Here is a 21071-nt window from a genome sequence, read left to right on the forward strand (position 1 = left end):
TCCCAAGTTGGGTGTAGAGATTACTTAAAAAAATAAAATCTTAAAAACAAAAAAAAGTAGATTAGTAGTTGTAGGAGTTGGGGGGAGGGAAGAGAAATGACTGCTAATGGTTATGAGGTTTCCTTTTGGGGTGGTAAGTATATTCTGGAATTAGTAGTGGTAAGTACTGTACAAGTGTATGACAATAGAAAATCCATTGAGGGGCGCCTGGGTGGCTCAGTCGGTTAAGCGTCTGACTTTGGCTCAGGTCATGATCTCACGGTTCGTGAGTTTGAGCCCCACGTCGGGCTCTGTGCTGACAGCTCAGAGCCTGGAGCCTGTTTCAGATTCTGTGTCTCCCTCTCTCTCTCTGACCCTCCCCCATTCATGCTCTGTCTCTCTCTGTCTCAAAAGTAAATAAACGTTAAAAAAAAAAAAAGAAAGTCCATTGAATTGCATAATTTAAAAGGGTGAGTTAATGGTACCTGAGTTATATCTCTGGGTGGGGAAGTGAGAGGAGGAGGGAGAAGGCGAGGGAGAGGGAGAGGGAAAGGGAGAGGGAGAGACAGAGAGAGAGGAATAGTTACTTTTCACTTGGTCATTATGGCTTAGGAGGTTGGGAATCATTTGGTCAGCCTCATGCAGTGTCAACCACACACTCATAGCTTACCTCAGTTCCTGTTTCTCTCCAGTCCCAAGCCCGACTTCCCCCTGGCCACACTTTGCAGTCCTTATAGGTTTTAGTAGAGCCTTGTACTTTCATTTGCCCCCATGATAGGGAAGCAATTTCAGGGGAGGACATAAGGAACTTAACTGAACTCTGAAATTAAAAGAAAAATATGTCAAATAAGTTATGAAGTAAGGTTGAAAACAACTCCAAAACACAGGAGCTAGTCTACATACAAAAATGTATTCTAAAATATAATACTATATACAAAATACAGGAAACCTTGGTCCGCTGTGAGTTAACTTTGTCATTTATGTGGTTGTCACTTCTTCTCTAGAGGTCTCAAAAGTAAAATGTTATTCTTGGGATCCTGAATCATTTAACCATGGAAACTAGATACTACATTACTAAGACTCTGGGTGGAATTCTCGATATTTTTTGAGAGATAAAATTAAAAGATTTACTTCAGCATGATGAAGGAGGTTGACACATCCTCTCCCCAAAAAGTAAGTATAAAGCTGTACAAGTCTTTCAAAAGAATAACTTGGCACTCTAGAAATAATAATAAAGGCATACTACAAGCTGCAAAGTGCTTATTTATGAAAGCCACTGTATTTCAGAGATCAATAACATAGCTTGCTGTTCCTGCCTGGGATTACTGTCATGTCCCCACATCAGTTCTGTTGGCACAGAGGTTCACCTTGGTTGAGGCAGAACATGAAAACCAACAACAGTCTTGCTGCTTTGGCCAGAGGAGGCTTGATTGATTTAGAGCATTAGAAGCTAAACTGGTGAGCTCAGCGGCAAGCAAGCAAACATGGATGGCAGGTGGCTCTGCTTCCTTGCTATTGTGAGTGTTTGGGGCAAGCGATGGATTTGCAGAGTAGGCAGGGATTTAACAGGAATTTCTCAGAGCTCACATAGCTATAGGGGGCTTGATGAGCTCTCCACATATCTGGAGTGGACCAATTGCTGTGAGTATGTGTATCAAAGACACAAACTGAGTAGGCCTAAATCATGCAAACATTCTGGGCCAGTGGAACCAAAAGCACATGCAAAATAAAGAAGCAAGAAAGCACAAGAGCACTTAGAATAAAGTAAAAGCCAGGCGAGACATGAAAACAACATGAACATTGAAGGTACTCCCCAGTGCACACACTGACCCACCAGTAGAGTGAAAGTCTTACTGGCTTGAGTTGTTTGAACACAGTCTTTCTTTGCCTGAATACTAAGCCATGTAGGAAGCCGAACTTAAAAATAAAAACAGGAAGAGAAATTAAGGAGCACCTGGCTGGTTCAATTGGAAGAGCATGCGATTCTTGATCTTGAGATCATGAGTTCGAGCCCCACATTGGGTGCAGAGATTACTAAAAAAATAAATAAGCTTAAAAAATATGAATAGGGGAGTCTGGGTGGTTCAGTCGGTTAAGTGTCTGACTCTTGGTTTCCCCTCAGGTCATGTTCTCACAGTTCATGAGCTCAAACCCCCCATCAGGCTCTGCACTGGCAGCATGGAGTCTGCTTGGGATCCTCTCTCTCTCTCTCTCTCTCAAAATAAATATACTAAAAAAATAAAATAAATGAATAAAAATTAAAAACAGATTTCAGTGGCCACACATTGCATGAGAGAATTTACAGATTTAGTCTAAGCAAGTGACTAAGTACAAAGAACAATAATGGGCAGGGGGAACATCAGAACCTAAGCTTCCAAGAATGTATCCTAAAATGTTCAGTTTTGGAGCATCTGAGTGGCTCAGTCTGTTGGGCATCTGACTTGGGTCAGGTCATGATCTCGCGGCTTGTGAGTTCAAGCCCTGCATCGGGCTCTGTGCCGACGGCTCAGAGCCTGGGGCCTGCTTCAGATTCTGTGTCCCTCTCTCGCTCTGCCCCTCCCCCATTCATGCTCTGTCTTTCAGGAATAAATAAGCATTAAAAAAAAATTAAAAACATTAAGTAACTTTTGAAAATTGGTATAAGGGAAGTATAATGAATTGCTATGAGTATTGAAAAAGACTTCTGTGTTAGTTGGCTAGAACTTCCATAACAAAATACCACAAACTGAGTGGCTTAAAAAACAGAAATTTATTTTCTCAGTCTGGAGGCTGGAAGTCCAAGATCAAGGTGCCAACAGGGTTGATTTCTGGTGACACCTCTCTTCTGGCTTGCAGATGGGTTTCTCCTTACTTTGTCTTCACATGGCCTTTTCTTTGTGCATTAGAACTCTTGGTGTCTTTCTTGATCTTTTTTGGGGGGGTGTGGTAGGGTTCATATTCCTAATTCAATCTTTTTACTAGTTATAATTCCATTCAGATTTTCTACTGTTTTTTGAGTTTCAGTAGTTTGTATTGTTCTATTCATTTCACTTAGATTATCTAATTTGCGGGCAAACAATTATTTATAATATTCCTGTATAATCCTTTTTAAAAATTACTGTAGTTATGTCCCCTTGTTCATTTCAGTTACTTGACTTTTCTGTTTTCATCTTTGCCAGTCTAGCTAAAGACTTGTCAATTTTGTAGTTATTTTCAAAGAATCAATTTTTGGATTTGTTGCTTTTCTCTATTTTTCTATTCTCTCTTTCATGAAGATCTATGCTAATCTTTATCATTCCTTCCTCCTATTTATTTTGTGTTTAGTTTGCTGTTTTCCAGTTTTATAAAGATGTAAACTTAGGTTATTGATTTGAAATAATCTTTAAAAAATTTTTTTAATGTTTATTTTTTTGAGAGAGAGAGCGTGAGCAGGGGAGGGGGGAGGAGGAGAGAGAGAGACAGACAGACAGACAGACAGATGCAGAATCTGAAGTAGGTTCCAGGCTCTGAGCTGTCAGCACAGAGCCCAACGCAAGACTCGAATGCAAGAACCTAGAGATCATGACCTGAGCTGAAGTCGATTATGACCTGACTCATAACCCACTGAGCCACCCAGGAGCTTCTGAAATCATCTTCTTAAAAGTAGGCATTTACATATAGCGTATTTCTCTTTAAGTAGTGTTTTAGGTGTATCCCCTAAGTTTTGTTTTTTTTATGTTTTCATTTTTATTTATCTTAAAGTATTTTCTAATTTTATGATTTCTTCTTTGAACAATTGGTTATTTGGGTGTGTGTCACTTAACATCCATATACAAATTAATTTTCCAAATTTTCTTCTGTTTTTTATTCTGGCTAAATTCCATGTTTGGAGAACATGTTTGGCATAATTTCACCATGCTTAAATTTGTTGAGTCTTCTTTTTTAAGCCCTAGCACATGGTTTATCTTGGAGAATTTTCCATGTGTACTTGGGAAAAATGTGTATTCAGCTATTGTTATGCAGTATCCATAGATGTTTGTTAAATCTAGTTATTTTGTTGTGTTTTTCAAGCAAATTTCTTTGTTTACAGTCTGCTCAGTTGTCCTAGATGACCATTACTGAAAGTGGAGAATTGGGGCGCCTGGGTGGCTCAGTGGGTTAAGTGTCCAACTTCGGCTCAGGTTATGATCTTGCAGTTCATGACTTCGAGCCCCATGTTGGGGTCTGTGCTGACGGCTTGGAGCCTGGAGCCTGTTTCAAATTGTATCTCCCTCTCTCTTCCCCTCCACCATTCATGTTCTGTCTGTCTATCTCTCTCTCAAAAATAAACTTTAATAATAATAATAATAAAAAGAAAGTAGAGAATTGAAGTTTCCAAGTAGTATTGTTGAATTCCTCTATTTCTCCTTCCAATTCTGTCAGTTTTTGCATCTTGTGTATTAGGGCTCTTGATGTATTGATTCCATGTGATTTTGATAAACCTCTAGCTTTAGGAATGAAGCACTGACCTTTGTATATCTTGCTGTAGGAATGAAGCATTGACCTAGGCTAATGCATTCAGTACATTCTACTTTCACTTTCTACACTGGGCACACTGGCTCATGGTTGAATGTGAGAGCAGAGATGGACCAATCAGTGTCAGTTTGGGGACTTTTTTGGGGAGCTTCTGAGATATTGAGGCTGGGATGTATAGAATATAGAAAAGTACCTTGAAACTGCTAGTACTATGAGGGAAATCGGTCTGAAAATTCAACCCATGAATAGGAAGACTAAACAGAGAGAAATACTGAGAAACAGACTTACCACCTGATTAGACCATACCTCAAGCATGACCTACCACTGGTCTTTTCAGTTATGTAAGGTAATAAATTTCCTTTATGTTTAAGCCTGTTTGTCTTTTACTTCCAAATTAAAGTATTTTGACACAATTTATTTTAATGATTTCCCAGATATCCTAATATCATCTTAAGAGTACTAAAGAAATACTTTTGCAACCTAGTTCTGCTTGGTGCTTGGAAAATTGGTGTGCCTGACATATACAATTTTACTGAATGAAAAATATACGATAGCTACTGTATTCATGCTTAGATGTCATCTAGGAGTGTGATATTAAAGCAGGAATTTTACCCAATAATATCTATTTCCTTTGTCATAATCAAGTGATAAAGATCCCATTTGTTCATTCATCCAGACATTCATTCATTTATTTTCCTCACATGTAAAGGTAAGGGAATGTGTTTCAAACTCTTTGTCTAAACCACAGCAACAAATACATTTTATGTCATAATACACGCTGGCAAACATACATATTTCATAAATATTTCTTGCAATATATACTTATCCTTACTATAGATGATACACTATTTTCTGTTCTATTTTTTTAGCACTGTTCTATTTTTATTCTTTGTCATTTTTAATGTAATTCTGGTCTTGATCCACCACATTGATTTTAAAACTATGGGTCATGACCCAGTGTTTAAAAAATATTGCTATAGGCTAGGGCTATATTCAAAATAAATAATGAGGACAGCATGTGCACTGGCTACATCAAGATGGGAGTGGACTTTTTATTTAAGGTCAATTAAGTAATGACCTTATCAAAATTTTTGTCTCTTTCTGCAAAACTGTTGTTAAAGATGTGTTCTAGGTCAGATTTTTCTTAAAATGGGGTCTTCAGATCCCCAGGTCTAGAGATACATAGATGTATCTGAAAGTTCTACCAATATGCTTTAATTTCAATTTGTGTTTAAGCAGTATTACTTAAAAAACTATTTTACTATACATTAAATAAAAACTTTTCTTTTGCTATGATAAGTCACAACTATAAATGTTTTCCTAAAGTAAGACTTTCTTTTTTGTTTTTTATTTTTTCATTGTGGCAAAATATACATAAAATAAAATTTACCCCTTTAACCATTTTTTTTTCTTAAGTGGGCTTCATAAGCCCAGCATGGAGTCCAACTTGAGGCCTGAACTCACACCCTGAGATCTTGACCTGAGCTGAGATCAAGAGTCAGCTGAGAGAGTTGCCGGTAGCTCAGTAGGTTGAGCTTCCGGCTCTTTATTTTGGCTCAGGCCATGAGCTTGTGGTTCGTGGGATCTAGCCCTGTGTCCATCTCTGGACTCTCAGCGTGGAACCTGCTTGGGATTCTCTCTCCCTCTCTCTATGCCCCTCCCCCACAAACGCTCTTCTCCCCTCCCCCCCCCCCCAATACATAAACTTTAAAAATTTTTGAAAAGGGGAGCCTGAGTGGCTCAGTTGGTTGAACATCTTGGTTTCAACCCAGGTCATGATCTCATGGTTGGTGAATTTGAGCCCCACATCAGGCTCCACACTGATGGTATGGAGCCTGCTTGGGATTCTCTCTCTCTCCCCGCCTCTCCCCGGCCCCTCCCCCCCATTTGCATGCTCTCTTTCTTTCAAAATAAATAAACTTAAAAAAAAATCTTTAAATTAAAAAAGATGAAAAAAAAAAGAGTCAGCTGAGATCAGGTCAGATGTTCAATGGACTGAGCTACCCAGGCACCCCCCTTTTCAATAATTTTTAAGTGTATACTTAAGTGGCATGAAGTATAGTCACACTGTTGTGTTGACTTTAATTTTTCACAGCAGTATTTCTTAAAATGTAATTTTCAAGAGTATTTGAGAAATTTCAAAAAAACATTTTTCCCTTTAAAAAGAGTTTGTGTATTACTCAGGATTAGGAGTCAGTATTGTAGGTTACACATTGAACTTACAATCTAGATTTATTTTTCCTCCCTTGACAAAAATGAATATTTTTCTTTAGATAATGAGAATGATGTAGAGCATTGTGCTTTTTTCCCCCTAGAAACACAGAAATTCAATAATTGTAAGCATTTTCTGTTCCCAATATAATTATTTGCCTGTACTGTATATCTTTATCTTCCTTTCATCATAAATTGTCCTATTTTACACGGTTTATATTATACCTTGTTTCAAATTCTTTTTAAAAAGGTACTATGTAAGTTTTAAATGCACGCTGAAAATTCTGGCTCAAAGTAGTAGACTATATAAATTATGGCTGAATTCAATCTAAATTTTAGAAATTCCTTTGTTCAATAATAGCAACTAATGTTTTAAAAATAGTTCTAGTGAATGTGCCAGGGATTGCGCTAGTCAATTTACTGTGAATACCTAGTAAAATCCTACCATTTAAGTACATTTATTAACCCCACTTCACAGAGGTTCAAAGAAATGAAGAATCTTCTGTAATGTCCTGAAGCAGTTCTGTTAGGACCCAAGTCTGGCTGACTTCCAAAGCTCAGGCTCCTAACCATAACGCACCGTTACATTCCAAGCTGCACATTCTACTTTGCAAGATTGATAGTTTTCTGAGATTCTTTGAGGGAGAATGAGCACTGCTGCCCCAATGAAACTGAACCTTGTCTTCTAACAAAGTTTTTGCTCTTGCACCAAGTCGCTATCCTGTCCGTTTTCTTAGTGGAGTCCTAGCCCACCAACTGACCCTGGTCCCCTATAAGATCTTTGTGCCTCAAGAGTCCCTTCCCCTCACACCCTGGCAACCACAGCAGGGCCCTGTCCCCTCACACCTTGGTCGGCCTGAAGAGCCTGGTCCCTTCTAGTCCCTGATCTCCTTGCAGGGCCCCGATTCCTCAGCTAGGTGATCCCTGCAGAGCCTCATTCCCTCAGGTCCTCGTCCCTCAGGTCCTCGTCCCCCAGAGCCCTCAGACCCTGTTTTTCAGTATAGCTACGATTCTTGTGCCCCAGCAGACAGCAATACCCTTCAGCAAAGCTTCGCAGGCACTTCTTATAAAGGTCTCACCTCAATCCCTAATTAAGAGCACTTCTCAGCCTTTCCCCTTTCCAACCTTCTCCCAGAACCGTGCTTTTCGATTCTCCTCTTTTTCTGCTGCTTATTCACTCTCCTAAACTTCCCCCACCATCTGATGGCCGGGTTTTAGATCCCGGAGCTCCCACAAAACTCACCCAACGTTCTCTCTCCACGAGAGTTGCGATCCCACACCGCTCCGCGCTTTACCTCTCACCTTGGTTTGTTCAGGCCCTCTCGGCTAAGAGCTCCCCCCACTCGCCCCGCCCCGAAAAAGCCTTTCAGCCAGTCGTCGCCAGAAGCCCCGCCCCCTCCAAGACTATTGGCCACCACTCCTCAAACGTCCCGCCTCTTCAAGCTTCCAGTCCTCCTCCCTGCCCCGCTTCCCTTGTTTTCATTCCCCCTGTCACACGAGGCTGTGGCAAACCCAAAGTGGGAGGGGCGAGGAAGAGGGAGGGAAGGGGGCGGAAAGAGGGCGGAAAGTGAAAGGCACAGAGCGCCTCTCTTTCCCTCGTCTGGTTGGGTTCTCGACTGCTCCGAGCAGCCGTTGTATTGTGGGATCGCGGCGCCGTGCCTGAGACGCTCGGATCCGCAGGAGAGCCTACTCACTAGCGCCTCCTGTTGTCTGTAAAGCTGCCCTGCCATTCCTCGGCACCTAACTCCCTCCACCCCCCCCATCGCCTCCTCCTCCATCCTCCAGTTCAAAATGGCGGCGGCGGCAGCAGCGGCGGCCGCGATGGCTCCTCCGGGCTGCCCGGGTTCGTGCCCCAACTTCGCCGTAGTCTGCTCCTTCTTGGAGCGCTACGGGCCGCTGCTCGACCTGCCTGAGTTGCCGTTCCCTGAGCTGGAGCGGGTGCTGCAGGCGCCGCCGCCGGACGTCGGCAGTGGAGAAGGTAAGCGAGGGGCCCGAACGCCCGGCGGGAAGCGGCCCTGGCACGCTCCTTCTCTCCGCTGTTCACGGATATCCCGGGCCTCCGCGGCTCTGTCCTTCCCCTGGGGCGCAGCTCCGCCCGGCCTGGCCTCTCCGCCCAGCCCCCAGGGTCTTGAGCAGTGGGGAGGCGGGGCAGAGACCCCCTAGGGCCACCGGGCCTGGCGCCGAGCGGAGGTGGGGGCGTCGCGGGCTAGATGTGGGCTGGGGGCGTGGAGGGGTCATTGTGCTGATCGGCGGCCCCTGGGACTGCTCCCCGGCGGCAGGGGCCGGTCCTCCACCCCTTCTCCCCCTGGGTGGCGGGGGAAGGGGAGCGCAGGTTCCGGCCAGCTTTGCGCTTTTCTCCTCCTCCCTTGCCTTGCTCCTTCCCCTCCTCCCACCATCCACCCGACCATCTCGGGGGAGGCTGGGCTCATCTTCTCGGGGCGCCCCTTTCTCTCCCTCCACCTGGGTGGGCGGGGGCCAGCGGACACTTCAGCTCTCCCTCCCTCTAGTGGGAACTCCCCCGAGAGAGTCGGCTCGCGTCTCTCTTCCTTTCCCCTCGAGGGCCAGTTTAACCCCCAAAACTCCTTCCTCAGAGTAGGGAGGTTTGCTCCTCCCCCATGGGAGAGGGTCCTTCTCCATTCTCGCTTTGGGGGTCGAAGTCGGCAGCATCTCTCCACTTTGGAGGTTAGAGGGTTAATTTTTCCTCCCCCATAGTTTTCCTCCTCCTTCTCCCCACCTCCCCCCAAATAATAGAAAAGCATCTCCCCACTTTTCTAATCCCTTCCCCCTTCATCTTGGCAGCGGGGCTTAGGGGAAGAAGTCGCCCTCCCATTTGCAGGGTGGGGTGGGTGGTTAGTATGTAGGCTGGAGGAGGGGCTCAGACGGAGGGGGAAACAGTTGAAGAAGGTGCTTGTTGCTCATGTTTCTCTCTCTGGTGCTGCTGGTCTATTATTGGTGTTCGCAAGTGGTGCTCCTTCCACATAAGGCCACCGCGCGGGTGCAGGGCGCATGCTCTGCCCGGCCCCATTGAAACTTCCTGCTGCTGCTGCTGGTTGTTTCGCTGGAGCATCTTAGCTCTGTGCCTGCTGCCTCCGGCCCTTACACTGAGCGCGTACACTCACCCCTTATTTATTTCTGATCCATGGCTCTCCTTCCTTGGCGTATTTCTTCCCTCAAAGAAGGTTTTTTTGTTTTGTTTTGTTTTCTCTCTGTATTCTAAGCATTGCCTTTATCTGGGAACAGCCCTTGGCTGGAAAAGAGACGTTTTCCAGACCTTTTTTTTTTTGGTCCGTATTAGGTGGCTAAAGTGGACGGGGTATTGTATAAGACAGATAGCTGTTTCCTTTCTAAGAAAGCAAGGTTGCTCTTCAATTCTCCATGGAAATGAAGAAGTTTCTGCTAACAATCTTATTTACATTGCCAGGAAGGGTCCGAGTGTGAAGTTTTTCAAAATATTAGCTGTAGAGAAAATGATGTTATGACTACCAAAGACTCAATACAGCGTTTATGGTACAGGCACATATCCCTTCTTACCTGCCCAAATTTACCCTTAAACTCTGGCATATAAAAAGGTAGTTTATGTAGTATGAAATAAGAGTGTGATAAGTTACATTGTATAAAGACTTCCTGCAGAATTTCTTTAGAAGTTAAGCTTCCCAATATAGGTATTTTATTATGAAATTGTATTTATATTCAAGTTTTAGAGAAGTAGTCACTGAAATAGAATGCCTTAGTTGCTTTTAGCATACTGTTGGAAATGATAGTAATGTACGTATCTGGGAGAAATTTGGGAATTTGGGGAAAGAATTGCTGGCAGATTGTTTTTGGAATTTTCTTGGACCAAGATGAAAGGCAGGCATAGACCTGTGATGGCATTGCATTCTGGGTGGCATACAAGTTTGCTTGCCTTCCATTCCTTTTAAGTATTTTGGCCACTGCATTTGGCTTGTTAGTTATAGAAGAAAAAATATCAGGGTCAGTTTACTAGTTCATGTTACCTTTCTATCTAGAATTGAACAATGGGCCTTGTACTAAATGAAAAATGAGAAATATTCTGGGCTGAGAAATTGTACCAGTGGGCTCAGCCACTTCATTACCATTGGTATAGTTACATCTGTAATAATAGATCTTGTCATAATGTTACCTAAGAATAATTATTAATTAATGTTATATAGTTCAAGATGCTTGGCAAATGAAAAGTCTTGCAGGTGAAATGCCATTACTGTGCAGGGAAAAGATTTTCAGGCCTTTGATGATGGTTAACCTACTTCTAACAGTTGGATAAAACAACACTGGCCAAACTAACAAGATTTGAACGGAGTCTTTTTATGAAGGAGTTGTGGTATACTAGAAAAAGTTAAAAGACATGGGTTTTCGCACTGAACAGTAATATATAAGTTGTAGGGCAAATTGCTTAATTTTGATGGACCTCGTCTCTTCAGTAAATAGAGATACTTATCTCAGGATCAAATGAAATATTTCAAAAATCCTTTCATAAACTAAGCGCTTGAAGTATTCTTCTATTACAAATTTTATTAAAGATGTTTATGAGAGAGAAGATCTACAAGTGTATTTGGAATTAAAATGTTAAATTCTAGTACGTTGTGAGAATAGGGGTGTGAGCTATTATACTCTTGGGGAAAAGTCTTTGTTATAATCAAATGAGTTTTGCTGTGTGTAAAATTTAACTATTTTTAAAAGACCATTCTTAATGTTACATAAAGAATCCTAGTTTATAAAATTCTTTGTTTTTTCTAGTGTGCTTATCCTTTAAAAGGTGCTTTTGAAAGTATATTCTTTTGAGTTGCCAGTTTAAGACTTTTCACCTCATCATTTTTTGTGATAGGTATAGCAACGTGATGACATCTTTTGGAGGAGTTTGTAGTTCTCTATATTGTCCTTGTTTAAGCACTTTATGGTCTTTTCCTGAAAAATTTGTTCTTAAGTTTTTATTTGACATTGTGGCTTTAGTTTAGAAAGCTTCCTTTATCCTCCAGAGAGTTAATGATTAAATTTGGTTTAAGTTGGAATGATATAATAATAAGTAGCATTTATTGAGCATTTACTATGTGCGGACATCATCTCATTCCTCACAACTATTCTCTGAGGTTAGTACTATTACTCCTGTTGGGCAGGCATAGAACTAAGGTTCAGGAGTTTGATTCAACTGCCCAGTGCCCAAGATTATATAGTTATTGGTAGAATCTGATTTCTAACCTAGATCTGAGTCCAAAGCCAGAAAATTACAGAATGCTATAGGGCCATATTTCCCAGATTGCACTAAAATACTCCAGGGTATTGCCACCAATTTACAGAGGCACCATGTGGTAGTTTAAATTTTCAAGGAAGATGCAGCAGTATTTGACATCTGTTGGTTGCCAGGTAAACTACTACTTGACATAACTCCTGATTTGAACATTAGATTATGCTATATTCCTTTGGGTGATGTATCTTTGTAAAGTTGGGTTTTGGGGGGTTGCTGTGACAAAATGTAAATACTGCATGAAAATCAGTGAGGAATAGGAAATCAGGATAGCAGTGTCCGATTTGATTCCAAGGTTTAAGAAGTTGTTCATTGCCCAACCATAATATGCATTGTGTAAGTAAGTGTGATTATTTTGGAATGAAGTAAAAAAATTTTTTTTCAGCTAAAGTAGATTAGTTTTTCAAATTGCTGCTAACAACTTGGTAAGTGGAACTGTTAGTATTTCTTGGTTTAGTGTTGCTGTGAAAAAAATTAGTGAAATACCGAGGGTGTCATGAACCTAGAGAGCTTGGGAACCTGTGCTCTAGAGACTTTCATTGAGTTTGGGGGCTAGGAAGGAGTACTATATCCATTTTGACTTTATTTTGCAGGAAGAAAACCAAGGAGCTCAGATTGATTTCACGTGTATATAGCCAACCATTGGTGCTCTTCAGACTATTCTGTTAAAAGTTCAGGGACGCCTGGGTGTCTCAGTAGGTTAAGCATCCAGCCTCTGCTCAGGTCATGATCTCATGGTTCGTGGGTTTGAGCACCGCATCAGGCTCTGTGCTGACAGCTCAGTGCCTGGAGCCTGTTTCGGATCTGTGTCTCCCACTCTTCTCTGTCCCTCCCCTGCTTGCACTCTGTGTCTCCTTCTCTCAAAAATAAATAAACTTAAAAAAAAAAAAAAGTCCACCTGTAGGTTGAAACTGTGGGGAGAAAAATTTAGATTTCTCGTTGATGTTAGTTAGAATAGGAAAAGGGTGTACTAACTGAAGGGATGTGTGTGTGTGTTTAAATGTTTATTTTATTTTTGAGAGAGAGAGCACGTGTGCGTGCAAGCAGGGCAGGGTCAGGAAGGGGGAGATGGAGAATTAGAAGCAGGTTCCAGGCTCCTGGCTGTCAGCCCAGAGCCCATCGTGAGGCTCAAACTCATGAACCATGAGATCATCACCTGAGCCAAAGTCAGAGGCTTAATTGACTGAGCCATCCAGGTACTCTGTGTGTGTGTGTGTGTGTGTGTGTGTGTGTGTGTGTGTGTGTGTGTGTGTGTGTTTAATATTAGGGAGAGTGCAAGTGGGTGAGGGGCAGAGAGGGGGACAGAGGGTCCAAAGCCGTCTCTGCGCTGACAGGCTGACAGTGAGCCTGATGTGGGGCGTGAACTCATGAACTGTGAGATAATGACCTGAGCTGAAGTTGGATGCTCAACCGTCTGAGCCACCCAGGTACCCCACCCCATGTGTGTTTTTAAAGTTTATTTATTTATTTTTGAGAGACTGGGAGAGAGTGCAAGTGGGGTAGTGGCAGAGAGAGAGGGAGAGAGAGAATCCCAAGCAGACTGCGCTGTGTGTTAGCCCAGTGTGGGGCTCGGACTCAATGAAATGTGAGATCATGACCTGAGCTGAAGTCAGTGCTTAACCAACTGAGCCACCCAGGTGCCCATTTTTTTTTTTTTTTAATTTATTTTTTTAAGTAATCTCTATACTCAACTTGGGCCCTGAACTCATAACTGCAAGACCAAGCATTGCATGCTCCACCAACCAACTCAGTCAACCAGGTATCCCTGAAGGTGTTGTTTTATCCCCATACCCTCACAATCTACTTTTGCCCTCCTAATTCTGTGCTCTATATGGACATCCCTAGCTTCCTCCTGACTGAAAGTGGATTATCAGGAGGTATGGATACAAGTAAAAGTGGACATTGACTTTGTGGGATTACCAACACTCAAGGCTCCCAAGTGTCTTTCCTCTCCTTCAGAGGACATTCTTTTTGAAGAGGAAAATGTACTTTTTCATTCTTTAAGGATAGTTTTTGTATATGTATTGGTTGAAAAGTTATATATATCTAATATCAGTCTATTAAAGCATATGTGGGTAATGTGTTACGATTCCCATAGTTCTGTGGTTGACTGAGTTATTTGTATGGTATTAAGTAAGTTGGATCATTTGTTTTTGGTTTGATTTTTTTGAGATTTTTATGTTACAAGAGCCATTTTATTTTATTTTTAATGCTTATTTTTGAGAGGGGGGAGGGGCAGAGAGAGAGAGAGGGAGAAAGAAGATTTAAAGTGGGCTCTGTCTGCACTGACAGCAGAGAGCCCCATGCAGGGCTCGAACTCATAAACCTTGAGATCGTGACCTGAGCCGAAGTCAGATGCTTAACTGACTGACCCACCCAGGCGCCCGACTAGGGCAGTTTTAGATTCAGTTTGGTTTCTTTTTTTTTTTTGCATTTTTAAATGATTCTTCATACAGCTTTTACAGTCAAATGTTAAGTACAAAAGAATATACCTTTTATATACAACTGGATTGTGACTGTAACTCCTACTAGTGCTAATTGAATTGTGTGACAGTTGTTTTTAGATGAACTATACAAAGTAGAAATACGACTTTACCATAACTGGAGCCACCATCTATTGCTTTAAGCAAAAGATCTCATCAGATGCACATGCCAAAAGTTGCATGGGTCAGCAGTAGTAGACCATTGGTGGTAGCATCGCTGGAATCGGAACCTGTTTTGGTTGAAAATGGCTCTGGTTTGGCTCTTCCACTTTTGAATAAAGACATGTTCTTTAGACATTTATTAGAAGGAAAGAGAGAAGTATATTCTCCATCATTTTTGGTATGTCACAGAGTTGAGGTATCCAAAAGTTGTGGAGGTTCCTGGCTTGTCCCAGTACTGGAGATGATAGGGACAGAGGATTTTTCTGGCTAAGTTGGGCTTGTTAGTACAGACTGACTTGCTTGTTTTTTAATTGCTGAGAAATTTCTTTTGAAATTTATCTGTGTTTTAAAATCTCTGTTTGAAAGGTAAGCATTTAGCTATTAATATATGTATTGAATATCTGCTATATGCTAAGTATAGTAAACATGGTGTGGATTATTTTTAAAAAACACTAATTAAAAAAAACAGTAATTAAACATGGGCTTTCTGTTAAGGATTTTCTAATCCAGTAAGAAGTAGCTCAGTTGAGTTGGACTTACAATTACCATTCAAAGGCTAAATTTTTTCTCTGAGTTTTTAGCAAGTGGAGTAATAGTCTATGAATTCTAGTCTCTAAATTAATAGACTAAAAATATGTCTATGACAATTTAATGCAGTGTGGAAAAATAAGAACGACTCAGACCCAAAGTACGTTTTAACCTGAGCCATATATTCAGTAAGGGAGATATTTATGTGTGTTCCTGATTTAAGAAAATTTTCTTTGTCTCTCTTTTCATGGATAGAGTCTTAAAATATTATGCCTTGGTACTTTTTGTTTTGTTTTTCTGTATGGTGGATCACATTATAAAGGGTATCAGGGTGTTTTCTATTTTTTGTGTGTGTGTTAGAGTTTTTACAGTATCAAATATTGCTTGAGAGAGTAATCTGGGGCTTCATTTTAAAAAGGATTTGTTCTTGGGCGCCTGGGTGGCTCAGTCGGTTGAGCGTCCGACTTCGGCTCAGGTCACGATCTCACGATCTCGCGGTCCGTGGGTTCGAGCCCCACGTCAGGCTCTGGACTGATGGCTCAGAGCCTGGAGCCTGCTTCTGATTCTGTGTCTCCCTCTCTCTCTGCTCCTCCCCCGTTCATGCTCTGTCTCTCTCTCTCTGTCTCAAAAAATAAACGTTAAAAAAAAAATTAAAAAAAAAAATTTAATAAAAAGGATTTGTTCTTTCAACAAATGTTAATTGATTACCTACTATGTACCAGGCACATTTATATTCTGGGGATACATTAATGAAAAAGATAAGATCCTTGTTTTTATGGAGGTTACAGTTTACCAGCAAAAATAGACAGTGAAACAATAGGTTTTTTTTTTTAATATTCTTTTTAAGTTTATTTATTTTGAGAGAGTCACTCACACTTGTGAGTGGGGGAGGGGCAGAGAGAGAGGGAGAGAAATTTCATGAACTGTGAGATCATGACCTGAACCAAAATCCAGAGTCAGAGGCTTAACTGACTGAGCCACCCAGGCACCCCAATAAGTTGGGTTTTTTAAAAAATATATGGACAAGTAATATGTGCACTTGGTAATGATGTATATTTTAGCGAACTTGTTTTATAATTTGTTTAGCTCTGTGTCTGTACTATGCCTTTTTGCCTATATTTGTACATGTTTATCTTAATCATTTTCTAAGTAATAGGATTATAGATTTTTATTTTTTCTTTTTTTTTCTTTTCACATTCCATATAATGATTATGTACTTCTTTGGTAATAACAAAAACATTATTTAAAAGTAGTCTTTTATCAAGAAGTGAAATGGGTGAAGGTGGTCAAAATTGGTCAACTTCCAATTATAAAATAAATAAGTCATGGGGATGTAATGCAGAGTATGTTGACTATATGTAATAATACTGTATGGTATATTGGAGAGTTGCTAAGAGAGTAGATCACAAAATTTCTCATCAAAGAAAAAAATTTGAAACTGTGTGCATTGATGAGTCTTAACTAGGTTTGTTGCAATGATCATTTTGCAGTATATACAAATATTGAATCACATTGTATACCTGAGACTAATATAATGTTATATGTAAATCATATCTTTTTTAAAAAGTTTTTAAAAAGTCTTCTGCATGAGTTGAGTATTCCCCATCTTCCTTTGTCTGCTCACTGTACTCCTACCAATCATTAATCACCAGGTGATCTGTGAAATTTTTCCTGCTTTCTCTCTCTCTCAAATTAAATTAACCACTTCCACCTCCTCACCCCATGTGAATTCTTTTGTAGATTTTATAGAGCAATACCTATAAAACTTCTGTGCACTTACAGCCTCGCCTACAAGACTGCAAGCTCCTTGAGGGCAGGAATAAATATTTATGAAATGAATAATTATTTCCCAACTCATTATAGGACCATGTTCTGTTCTAAAACTTTTTTAGAATTAACTCTTATATAAACATTTGCCAACATATGAGAATGAGATTCTTTCCATTCCTAGTCGGAAGTAATTGACATATTGGTTAGCACTAGCACTCAAAGTAACCAGATTTCATGTCTTGTTCCATTAGATGTAATATTGTATTTAAAATGAATGCATGGGGGTGCCTGGGTGGCTCAGTTGGTTAAGTGTACAACTCTTTACTTCAGCTGAGGTCATGATCTCACAGTTTGGTTCATGAGTTTGAGCCCTACATTGGGCTCTAGACTGACAGTGCAGAGTCTGCTTGGGATTCTCCCCCCCCCCCCCTTTCTCTGTCCCTCCCCCACTCATGCTCTCTGAGTCTCTCTCCCATAATAAATAAATAAACCTTAAAAAAATTTAAATATATGGGGTCCCTAGGTGGTTCAGTAGGTTAAGCGTCCGAGTTCGGCTCAGGTCATGATCTTGCAGTCCTTGAGTTTGAGACCCTTGTCGGGCTCTGCTGATAACTCAGCCTCAGGCCTGCTTCAGATTCTGTGTCTCCTCTCTCTGCCCCTCTCCCGTTCATGCTCTGTCTCTGCCTCAAAAATAAACAAACATTAAAAAAATTAAAAATTAAAATATCTAAATATATTTAAAAAAATAAAATGAATGCATGTAATTAGTTAAAACCTAGTTAAAACCTGGTCACCCTAGTCTGTGATAGTCTAATGCAAGGTGAGTAAAGTATAGCTTGTAGGCCAAATCTGGCCCATTGTCTGTTTTTGTAAATAAAGCTTTATGGGTGCACATCCATGCTTATTTGTTTACATAATTGTGGCTGCTTTCACACTAAAGTGGCAGAGGCAAGTGATTGTGGCAAAGAACATAAAGCTTGCACAAACTAAAGTGTTATCTGGCCCTTCACAGAATAAAAAAGAAATTTGTTGTTCCCTATTCTAGTGAAGAAAGAAAGATGATTGTGGGTTTGAGTTTTCTCATTATCTAATTTTACACACAACTCTTTAACTGTTACTCTTTTTAGGTTAGGTAAGTATTTTAAATCTTTTCTGTTAACAGAATGATGATATTACATTGAACTAATTTTTTCCAAGGATAGCCATGGCTTCCTCTGTCTAATTGTCATATGGCAAGGCTGGGATGGGGGCCAAGTGACATAGTAATTGGCAGTAATGGTAAGAGTTGTAATATTGCTGTTAGAATGGCCTCAAAGTCTCATCCAGGTGGACTGGTTTAAGATCTCATTTGGAGGCAGCATCCCCAGGCCTTGGTGAGGATAAGGTTGGGAAAATGGTGATGCCATCTACTTAGATGAAAAAGGATGTATTTATTGAAAGTAGAACTTAAAAATATTTACTTGGGTTATTCAGGGGACAGAGGGTTGAGGAGAACATACTAAAGAATAACCTACTTAGTAGTGGGTGGAATTACATGCTTGAGCATCAGTCAGTTTCACAGGAAAAGTGCAGAATGTTGGTTTATAAAGCTTTAACGCTTAGAATGCTGGATATGTCCGGGAATTCTGATACTTCTCCTGGTCCTTTTGTCCTGAGCATCCTCACAGTTGACTACAAATAAGTATAATTGCTATTTCCTCAGTGTCTACACGTTAAAAATCTTTCAAGGAAAAAGAGTGTTTTATCCCATATTGTAGCTTGCTTTTGGTGTTTGGAGTTTTGGAGTATAGCAAAATCGTAACACACTGGAGAACTTTGCCTAATAAGAAATAAGTGGAGTTTAATTTATACTCCCATTAAATTCCTGTCAAGCTTTACTTTATTAGAATCATGGAGAAGCCATCTCCAGTACTGCTAACTTGAACATCTGAACACAGACATTCCATAACATTCCTCATTTTAGAGATTTTTTTTGTTCTTTAAATTTTCACTCTGATCTACTGTTTTGTCCTTGTCTTTTTACTTTCATGGCCTTATCATTTTATAGTCCTCTATCTTGTATGCTTATCTGGTTTGATTCATCATGATAACTGTGTCTCATCCTTTTTCTTTACTTTTCCCATATTTTTGACCTCCCTTTCCAACCTAAATTATCTTCTCCATCTTTTATAAAACAAAAATAAATTATAAAAATGCAAAATGAGGGGCTTTGGAGTGTACGTGCTCTACCACAATTTTCTAGGTTAAATAAATGCCTTTATTAATAATTTTACAGTTATTAGAGCTTACTGTTGAGCCAGGCTCTATAGTGAAGTCTTCTACCAAGATTATTTAATTCTCACAACCACTCTGTTGTACAGTTGGTATTTACTCTTTACGGGTAACGTAACTGAGTATTAGAGAGGTAAAGTAACTTGCCTGAAGTCACACATTATTAAAATGGAGGGACGTTTGATACAAAGGTAGTTCATATTGTTGTAGGAATTTAAAACTGAGTAAATCTGGCTTCAGAGCCCTAGTTCTTTACCATTATACTGTCTGTCCCCTCAGGTACAATCTTAGTTAGAATTGTAATGTGATCTTCAGTACCATGGTCTTGGTCTGAACACTGAGTAGTGATTTGAATAGTTAGGCTTCTGAGTCATAGCATGCTTTTCTACTCATTTATGCTTTTTTACTTTTAAAAGTACCAATTTTATTAGTATAAGCATTATTATAAAAGATACAGTGTTCTAATGGGATACTGAAATATATTAAAAGAAATACAAATTCCTAGGTACAGTTGAATGCCTCAAACACAAACACCTGTTTGTCTTGCGGAGGACAACTCTAGTCTTTCTCTGATTTGGAAATTATTCTCTTCTTGAATCTTTTTGAATCAACAATCCATCTCCTATAGCTGTAACGTTTTGTGCAGTGTGTCATCAAAAGACTCCAGGGTTCGTTCTCCTACTGTTATGACTTCCATTTACCCTAATTAAAGAAGCGGTCTTATTTATTTTCCTTTTAGCTCAGTGGTTTTCAACCTTTATTATAATCAGGTGATTTAATTAACTATTTCTGGCTGCCCATTAGAATCATCTGGGGAATCCTTTTGAAAAATACTGATGCCCAGGCCTTAACCACACTCCAATAAAGTCAGGGTCCTTGGGGCTTGGGGCCTGGCTTCAGTGATTCTAATGTGTAGCTAGGAATGTCTGTTTTCATTTATTTAGCCTGATACTTTTCTTCAAATTCTGTCTTTTAGTCTGGTTTGTCTGGTATTAGTAGAGCCACTTGGGCTGTCTTCTGGTTACTGCTTTGCATGATGTATCTTCTTCATCCTTTTTTTTTTTTTTCTTAAGTTTCTAAGAACTTCTCTCTCTCTCTCTTTTTTTTTAATGTTTATTTTTGAGAGAGAGAAACAATGCAAGCGGGGGAGGGGCAGAGAGAGGGAGACACAGAATCCAAAGCATGCTCCAGGCTCTGAGCTGTCAGCACAGAGCCCAATGCGGGCTCGAACCCATAAACCGTGAGATAAGACCTGAGCCTAAGACAGATGTTTAACGGACTGAGCCACCCAGGAGCTCCCCTTTTAAAAAATTTTTTTTGTTTTGTTTTGTCTCCTTATTTTCAAGGGCGGGGGTGAGGGGCAGAGAGAGAATAAAACAGAGGATCTGAAGCATGCTTTCTGCGCTGAGAGCAGAGAGCTCAATGCTGGGCTCAAACTCATGAACCATGAGATCATGACCTGAGCTAAAATCGGATGCTTACAACTGACTGAGCCACCAGGCGCCCCTCATTTTCATCCTTTTAACCTCTTGGGTCTTTGATTCCAAAATGTGTGTCTTGTAGACAGCATATGTTTGTGTCATGTTTGCATGATCATGTTGGTATGAATCTAGTCATGCAAACAATTATATAGAAGTTTAACTATTGTAATAGAGGAGGTACTTTGGGAATATAAATGAGCGAGTACCTACCTTTGCCCAGTAACTATCATAGCATCACTGTAGTCATTGTGGAAATTTAAATGGTTGAATAGGAGATGGATAAGCATTTCAGGTAGAGAAGAGCATAAGAAAAGCCATAGAATTCTGAAATAATGTGTGTACAGGAAGTTGCAACTTAATTTCAGGCCTTAGGTTTCTAAAAGATTTGTGGTTCACGAACTTCAGACCATGTGAAAAAATTGGATTTGGACACTGAATTATAAATGCCTTAGC

At 40.4% G+C, this 21071-nt stretch overlaps 2 protein-coding genes across 4 annotated transcripts in view; one reads left to right on the forward strand and one right to left on the reverse strand.

Moving 5' to 3' along the window:
* Positions 1 to 8027, reverse strand: part of AAMDC (adipogenesis associated Mth938 domain containing) — a 30614-nt gene extending 22587 nt beyond the window's left edge. Inside the window, exons 1-2 of one of the 2 annotated variants that reach the window (XM_047879208.1) lie at positions 7907 to 8027; positions 650 to 799 (exon numbers count right to left, since the gene is read on the reverse strand). In XM_047879208.1, the coding sequence (XP_047735164.1) occupies positions 650 to 781 (132 nt within the window). In that variant the 5' untranslated portion in view covers positions 782 to 799; positions 7907 to 8027. Of the gene's footprint in view, positions 1 to 649; positions 800 to 7742; positions 7843 to 7906 lie in introns of those variants that run through there. The other variant, XM_047879209.1, reaches the window with a different exon arrangement.
* Positions 8028 to 8256: 229 nt separating this feature from the next.
* Positions 8257 to 21071, forward strand: part of RSF1 (remodeling and spacing factor 1) — a 161460-nt gene continuing 148645 nt past the window's right edge. Inside the window, exon 1 of one of the 2 annotated variants that reach the window (XM_047879204.1) lies at positions 8257 to 8641. In XM_047879204.1, the coding sequence (XP_047735160.1) occupies positions 8455 to 8641 (187 nt within the window). In that variant the 5' untranslated portion in view covers positions 8257 to 8454. The remainder of the gene's footprint in view (positions 8642 to 21071) is intronic. The other variant, XM_047879203.1, reaches the window with a different exon arrangement.

This window comes from Prionailurus viverrinus, chromosome D1, assembly GCF_022837055.1.
Source record: "Prionailurus viverrinus isolate Anna chromosome D1, UM_Priviv_1.0, whole genome shotgun sequence".
NCBI classification, from domain to species: Eukaryota; Metazoa; Chordata; class Mammalia; order Carnivora; family Felidae; genus Prionailurus; species Prionailurus viverrinus.